Below are 8349 nucleotides of genomic sequence, written 5' to 3' on the forward strand. Positions count from 1 at the left end.
GTATCTCTGATGTGTTCTTGAATGTCTTTGCTGAACTACAACTAGATGAAACAATGATGGCAAATGTTGCTTTGTCGGCTCTGCATTTTGCACAAAGTTCGTGTTCCTTCAGTTTAACACACTTACATCCCCCGAGCTCAAATATACCTCAGTCTGAACAAAGCAAGAGCTGGATGGCGTAAATCAATTTTGCTCTTATTCATCGCATTAAAAATCTGTACAGTGTTCTCTCTCTCACTCTCTCTCACTCTCTCTCTCTCTCTCTCTCTCTCTCTCTCTCTCTCTCTCTCTTTGAACAGCTCCATGTCTCTTGACTTTTAAAATGGAAAGCACAGTAACTGAACAATAAATAGGTAACAGACAGAAAACACAAAGTAGTTTGACATAAATAATACCATGTTTCTCAATATTTGCCTCCCATACACCAAGTAATACTTCACTAGAGTAACACAGAGCCAGATATCACTGAGTCAGGCCGACGTCCTTTGAGGCCCTGTGGCCCTTAAAGGCGATCACTAGAGGCCATGTTCTTAATGTCACTGATTAACACTGACTTTCGGCTCAATAAGACTTTCAAAACATAATGATATGTTCCATCAGGCATGATTATTTACATGACAGACCGCAAAGTGACGCCTGCACCAGGATTTCTGGGCTCTGTTGTCATCAAATTTTACAGTAGATCTGTAGGACATAGCAGCCAGAGGAGGCACGGACACTTTCTACAGGAGAAACATACAAATCATACGCTCACACTCGCACATATCAGCAGAATCAGACAAGTAGTAAATTGAAGTGTTGCTGCCGACAGCCCTTGTCCCATTGAATCGATAAGCCCATGTCCTGTCCGCAGTTACGAACACATTTTCTTTAACTTTTTTTTTTTCATTGTTGAGAAAACTGACAGAGGCTCGTTCTGTTGCTCTGTCGCCTCCCTGCAACAAACCAAATGTGTGATGTAGAGGTCCACTGCAGGCGATGATGTGACAGAGGCATCGGCGAAGAGTGACTCAGCCGAATGGTTCTCAGAAAAACCCATGTCGGCATAAATAGCAGTATCCATAGCTGCATTGTTCATCTGCCCTTCACAGTCCACGTAAATGTCTACCTGGTAAATACTGCTGCTCTTCGGGAAGCAACGTTTCTGGTAAAATAATGTTAAATGATAAGAATCTATAAATTTTTCTTTTCAGTCTCCGACAGATGCACCTCCCGTTCGGTGTCGTGAATAAGCTCTGAGGCATTGTCATTAGGCTCAGGACGGTTTTGTCGTTGTGGCATGTCATTTCAAGGGGTGTTCAGGTCAGTGGGATGGGGGGGGGGGGGGGTCACACTGTCTTACTTTTACACCTCAATAACTTACATGTGGCTTTCTTATTAGTCCAAAAGTCCCCCACACTTCAGCTCACTTCAGTGACCTGATAGGCGATAAGTTGAGAGTGTCCTTTTTGACCCAGTGCCAAGCCAAGAGCGTGGTGTCTGACAAGGGGGCTTTTCTTCACTAAGAAAGGCTGCCCTTGTTTGTGCTATTACCTTTGAGATCATCAGAAACCTTTGCGTGATGCTGCGCTTTTAGATAAAAATCGGGAAACACATGCTTGCCCCGCAGCTGCACAAATTAAGACTGCAGATGTAAGAAATCACCACTAACCTTGTGTGATCCTTGTGCTCTGTATTGATAAATAAAAGGCCTTAGGCTCATAGGAAGCTAAGGTCACTTCTTTTTTTTTCTTCTTTTTTTTTTACCAGTTTTCTTTCCCCAGTAGTCCTGGAGTCCTTAATAACTACAAAAAAAACATATATATATTATTTATAAAACAGTTTGCGTTCTTATTCTTGAGGAGATTCTCAATCGGTTTCCTGCTTTCTCCGAGACCTTAGATCAGTTTAATTGTGTGTGTGTCTCTGTGTGTGTGTGTGTGTGTTTGTGTGTTTCTTTTATAATATTACAGCGCTCTTTCTCATATACCATTATACAATGTGATCTAGAGATAGTGATAAAACTTTACATTCAGAATGTTGTCAGCAACACTGAGACGGTGAGCAGTTTATCATAGTCTACCTCTGCCTCTATTCCATGTCCTGTTCTCAGCCACACCCTGTTAAATGTGTGTGTTTTAGCTGCGAGCGGGGATTTCACAGTCCAGGTTGCCTTTTCGCACACACTGTGACTGTAAAAGAGTGGCACTCAGTTCTGAATTTTATGCTATTTCCATAGTTTGACTTATTTTTTTCTAAAACAGCCCTTTCAGAGTTCCAAGAAATGGAAATGATTGTGGGGTTTTTCTTTGTGCGTCAGAAATTGGCAATTTCTTTTTTTTTTTTAATCTCCATGTCCAATAGAGCAGCTTTGCTTGCTAAAAGAAAGTACCCTTGGTGCCACTGCAGAGTATCTTTTTGAAGGCCTGTCTGAATTCTTTGTTGAAGATGGTGTAAATGACTGGGTTGAGTGAGGAGTTGCAGTAGCCAATCCAGAAGAAAAACTTAAATAGTGGGTCCGGGATGGAGCAGGTCTCCGGACACACTGCCTGTAGAGAGTAGGAAAAGAAGAACGGGAACCAGCACACCATAAAGACACCGATGACCACTGCCAGGACAAAGGTGAAACGTTTCTCTCTGTTGACCATCGCTTTACGCCTTGCTGCTCCAGGGTTGTTGTCTGTTTTTGACTTCCTCCCTGGTGCCAGCCGAGCCCCTTTTGACGTGGCGAGCATGTCCCGGTACCGCTTGACTGAGGCTGGGGAGTGGAGGCCTCCTCCGGCAGGTGACCCTGGCATGCTGGGGCTGCCTCGACCTCCTCCATGGCTGTGCTCCATATCGCTATCTGTGCTGGAGCTGTCGCCATTGTTATTGTCAGCCTTTTTCCCTCCCTGCCGCTTGCCCTTCTTCACCTTCTCTTTGGTCTTGGCAGGGGCGGACTGAGGCACAGAGGAAGGGGATGCGGGGCCGTGGGAAGTGGTATCAAGGGAGGTTGTAATAGGGGTCATGGCTGTAGAAGTCGGGGGAGGTTGCAGGAGATTATTGGATGAGGGATTCTGGAGGGTTTCAGGCTCACCTTGCGATGAAGACGGGGCGATGGCAAGGGTGGGGGGTCTGGCATTAGAGGTTTTTTTGGTTGAAGGAGGTGTGCTTTCTTCATCATCATTCCCATTGGCCTGTACATGTCGTGGATTACTCGGCGTGGCACAGCCGACACCCTCCTTCCTGGGCTCTCCTGGTGGGCATCGCGTTCTCTGCTTGGCTATTTGGTAGATTCTTACGTAGACCAGGATCATGATTACGCACGGCGCGAAGAAGGAGCCGATGGTTGAATAAAGGATGTACCAGCGTTCGTCATTCAGCTGGCACTGTGGTCCTCTGTCAGTCCCCAGCTCCCCTGCCTCGCTTTTGTTCAGTGAGAGCAGTGGGGGGAAGGAGATGACGGCAGAGATGAGCCACACCACCACAATAGCGGCTTTGATGCGTTTGGGAGTCCGCTGACGCCCGTAAGTAACCCTGGAAATGGAGAGGTAGCGGTCCAGTGAGATAGCGCACAGGTGCGCAATGGAGGAGGTGCAGAACAGCACATCCAGCGCCAAGTAGATCTCGCACCACAGAGACTTAAAGTACCAGTAACCAAGGAGTTCGTTGGCCAGAGAAAAGGGGATGATGAGCGTGGCCACCAAAATGTCTGCAGCAGCCAGCGACACTAAGAACAGATTCTGCGGACCTCGGAGGGCCCGGCTGGTCAGGACAGCGATGATGACCATGATGTTCCCCACGATGGTGAAGATTACCATTAAGGTTATGGCCGTGGCGAAGACCGCCGTGGCTTCAGGGGAGTAAGGGGCGAGATTCAGAACGCTCTGGTTGCAGGGGACGGAGGCTCCCGAGCCGCTCGCACTACTGTTCCAACCACTCAGCTCCATGGAGCAGCTGCTGTCCAGAACCGAGGCCATGCTGGAACCAGTTTTCCAGGAGTCTTTAGAGATACAAAAAAGAAATAAAAATAATAAATATATGCATATATGTTTTGTCAGATTAAGATTGTACTTCCTCACGGTTTTCTATTCAATGGACAGAACATTTCTGAATGTTGTTTGTGCAGAATAAAATCCCCTGTGATTATAGCTGTGCCATATTTACCTCAGGTGTTCTCGTTTTGTCTCTGTCTGTTGTTCCAAATGTTAGCTCCCTTGCATCCTCCACGGAGGAACTTCCAAGTCCATTTTAAGCATACAAACAGTCCTGGGCGGTGCGTCAAGACACAGATCAGTGCCTTTCAATTTGAACACCTCGTCACTTCGTAGAACAGATTTCCACCCACAAAAAACCCCCCAGAAGGAATGCTGTGACGCTGCCTGCTGTGCGTCAGCCTCTGTAGCCAGAGGAGCTAAAACGACTGTAACGCGCAAAGGATTGATCTGGTTTCCCAGCTGATTAATTGTTATGCCGACTTCGCCTTAATTGATAGTAATCTAATTCCGGGGTTGTGTACAGTGAGGTGACAAAATAATACCGGGAGAAACTGGTTCAGAGTCAAGAATCTGGACACTTCTCTCCCGTGCGTCCTCGTTTGGAGACGCGCACATAATCCACCCGTCTCATGCGCACAGCGATCACGGGGAAGCTTTCACAAAGTCAAGTGAAAAGTTTAATGGAATGCAATATTTACAGTGAGTCGCTGCTAAACACGACGCCTGTTTTCTTCTCTCCCCCCACAGCCGGTCAGACGAAATGAAAGCTCAAAGTTAACCTCGGGCTCTCCGGTCCCTGCGCCACGAAGCCAGATATGGAGGCAAAACGCGTTTTTCTTCTTCTTCTTCTTCTTCTTCGTCTTCTTCTTCCTACAGTGAAATGATCCCCCCGCACAGCAGCTTCGGTCTGCGCGTCTCGGAAGTTGTTTCTGTCTCCTCGCAATGTCTCCAGCAACGGGCAGATTCAGCCGCTCCGCAGGCGCACATCACGGGCGCCCTCGCAGACGCGCGGCAGCATCTCCACTTGCGAACAGGACCTTATGAAATCTAATAAGTGGGGTGCCTCCCATCTCCCTCTCCCACTTCTCCTTTAGAGCCGGTGATGTCACTGTCGAGCGTCATGGGATCTTTCTGTATATCCCTCCAGCTCTTCTCCCTCCCACCCCCCTCAGTCACATTAGATACACCAACGCAGTTGAATTATAAAATAAAGGGCTTGTTGGGCGCCACTGGCTCGTTCAGTCAAGTCCACGGGACGCTGGGGGTGTCCTGTTGAGCAAACAACCACACAAACTCATTAGAGAGTTGTGAGTGTGGAGCATGTTGGAGGAGGTCAAATCTTCTTTTTTTATTATTCAATAAAACATTATTCAAAAGAAGTGAAAGCCTTAACTTTGAGGAATGCTGCTGAGACCTTAAGTATTGAGGCATTAAAGTCGTTAGCTCATCTGCCTAAAAATGGGTATCAAACAAAAAAAATGGCATATATCATTTTCAAAAGATTGATACAAAAACCTCGCCGGCAAAAGCGTCCCTGAAAGTAATGGTGTTTTTTACTTGAAATCTCAAGTCTCCTCATACTTCAAAACCCAACTGCACTGTGTTATCTTCAACCTCTGCTCACAGGACAGGAGAATAAGGCACTTATGCACTCAGGCGTTTTACATCATCGCTCGATTTGGTTTTTGAATCCCTCTGCATCATGTTCCCCTGCAACACTTCCTCCCTCAAGAGGCACGGACACCCACGGCGTCCCTGTTGCCTTCCCGAGGTCAAGTGCCCCTGGTTGTTCAGTTATGGGGGTGATACCTACGTCACGCTGGCTTTTTTACTGAGCCATGAATTCACTTTGTTGTGTTGGAAAGTAGGTAGATGACCCCTGTGTCAAAAACCCAATCACGATTATAAAAACACAAACAAACAACAAACACACACACATTCACCAGCCCACATGGACACACACAATCTTATGAATGGTACGTGGGTAGGAGGTCCTGTGTACTTAGTTTTTTTTTGCTGTGCATCCCCCCACACATTGCTGCATTAATAAAAGAGAAACCCACCGCTCAGCATCCACGGAAATACAGGCGGGAGCGCTGATTGTGTGACCCCGTAGCTGCAGCCAATAATGGTTGTACATTTTTCTCGCCACGCTACACATTCTAAATATAAAAGGAAAGAGAACAAAGCTTTTAGCGGGAGAGTGCACTCCAATCAAGTGTCTCTGTTTCCGTGGGTGAACACTGCTTAGTTACGCTCTGAAAATGCATTCTGGGGGAGAGGGGTGTGCCACCGATGCCAAGGTTATGGAGACTGAGCAGCACACAGCGTTCAATACACCTCTTTGGAAGCGATTGTTGTATAAGAGCGAAGCGCGTGCACACACAGCATAACGCACAAGCCACGGAGAAACTTTCTGCTGTCACAGATCACAAACATGGGATGAGTAACTCTTGTTCGACAACCAGGCTGAAAAGGTTTCCCTGGAAAACGTTTAACTCTCAAGAAAATCCCTGAAGTCTCCTGGTGTGGTATATAAGATTTAGCACTGCTTAGGAAAACTCTTTTCCAAATGAGTTCCGGCTTAACTGCAGCCAGGTCAGCATATTGCAAGGTTGTGGGGGAAGGCTGTGCACATTATGGTTCGGGTGCAAATCATTTGCTATTTACTATACTCGGATGCTGTCAATTTAAAACCCCTCTATTTAAAAGTTATAGGTTTGATTCCGCCTCCAGTCTTTTGCACACTTGAGTACCTTCTCCTCATGTGAAAGTTTTGGGAAAACTTCAGGGGGCTAATAACTGGGGTTCAGCTGTGATTTGCAGGTTTAGTTTCAATAAAGTACTGGTTGTGGGTTAGGTGTGTATCTGAAAGCATTGCCCAGGACAAAGTAATGTCAACCTACGCACAGGTTGTGTTGTGCTGGGTTGCAAGCAGGCCGACCACACTGTGAATTAATATTCTCAGATTGATCACGTTGATGTTTTTTTTTAGAGGCCTAAAGAAATAGAAGTGCTCAGTATCCCACAATAAAGTATTGGGAGCAATGTCAGAAAAAAAACACAGACAGCCTACTGTATTTCCCATCAGCCCTTGCGACCCCTTCCCCTGGACCAAGAGATGCCTTGGTTACTCACCTGGTGGAGGATGCGTGGAAAAGGCTGCGTCCATACGGCGGTGGGTTCCTATCCAGCTCGTGCCCTTTGCTGCGTGTCATCCCTCATCTCTTTCTCCTAACTTTCTTGTGCGTCTTCCGAAACCCCCCCCCCCCCCCCCCCAAAAAAAAATATAACTGTTATATCAGTGATTCAGAATGTCAGTTCCTCAGACGTAAAGCATTAAAAGTGTAAAAGTGTTACAGGGAGCACTCCCAGATGGTCAAACAGTCATTTACCAGACTGCAATGAAAACAACTACTGTTTGTGTGGGTGTGTGTGCCTGCAGGCCACAGCGCGCGCATGTGTTATATCCCTACAGTGTTAATACTTTCACATATTGCTCATATTATCTATTAGCAAAGGGGATTTCTTGTTTGAGTGACACAGTCTTCAGCTGTGGATGGCAAACAGCGTAAATCCCTGCATCAAACAAAAGTGAGATCTGCAAATCCCTGATCTGTCATGCTCCTTATTTTGTGCAGAGAGTAAAAGCTCTCTCTCTTTCTCTCTCTCTCTGTCTCTCACACACACACACACGCACACCATTGGTAGGTATTGCCACAGCCTAATGTAATATGATTGAGCCTGACACCTAGTTTAATGCGGACGCTGAGTGTGAATAACTGTGTGTGTCTGTTTTCATTAAGGGGCCCGACTGAGCGAGGAGGACCTGAGAACAACCGACGAGATGAGAGAGACGTCCACGAGAGAGGGAGGTGTAACGATCTGTTTCCAAGAGATCGATTAGTGACGGAGTGAAAATTACAATAAATTAAAAAAATCATTTAAATGTGTTAATGTACAATCATGAGTTAGGGAACAGTTAGCCTACAGAGACAGAGATGCTTGTGTGTGTGTGTGTGTGTGTGTGTGTGTGTGTGTGTGTGTGTGTGTGTGTGTGTGTGTGATTCTTTTTCGACTGTGTCATCTTGGTAATAAAAAGGGCTGCGGCTGTTAAGAAACGGTCTGCTGGTGTCATCTGCTGGATACTGCTGAATCATCTTGATTACCAGTCATTTCAACAGTTGTCACTAGAGTGCACTGTCTCGCTACAAACTAATCTCCAACACTTTGTTTTGACACTCTTCTGGTGATGACCCATGAGGCCGCCTGCAGTGGTGGAAGAAACACACAGATCCTTTATTTGAGTAAATGCGCGACGATGTAAAAATACTACATTATACAAGTGAAAGTCCTGCATTCACAATGCTTACTTGTTCTCAAAGTAGAAATG

The 8349-nt window shown here is 46.3% G+C and overlaps 1 protein-coding gene across 1 annotated transcript; it reads right to left on the bottom strand.

Annotated features, from left to right (window-relative positions):
• Positions 1-1315: 1315 nt before the first annotated feature.
• adra2b (adrenoceptor alpha 2B) lies at positions 1316-4987 on the bottom strand. The gene is made up of 2 exons (XM_035641051.2): positions 4126-4987; positions 1316-3961 (listed from the first exon to the last, which is right to left on the bottom strand). The coding sequence occupies exon 2, from the start codon at positions 3936-3938 to the stop codon at positions 2358-2360; it is 1581 nt and encodes a 526-aa protein (XP_035496944.2). The 5' UTR covers positions 3939-3961; positions 4126-4987; the 3' UTR covers positions 1316-2357.
• Positions 4988-8349: the final 3362 nt, after the last annotated feature.

Source organism: Scophthalmus maximus, chromosome 19 (assembly GCF_022379125.1).
Source record: "Scophthalmus maximus strain ysfricsl-2021 chromosome 19, ASM2237912v1, whole genome shotgun sequence".
Classification (NCBI taxonomy): Eukaryota; Metazoa; Chordata; class Actinopteri; order Pleuronectiformes; family Scophthalmidae; genus Scophthalmus; species Scophthalmus maximus.

What these genes read in the sequence shown, in the direction of transcription:
- adra2b (XM_035641051.2), bottom strand. Translation starts at nt 3,938, where the DNA reads ATGGCCTCGGTTCTGGACAGCAGCTGCTCCATGGAGCTGAGTGGTTGG.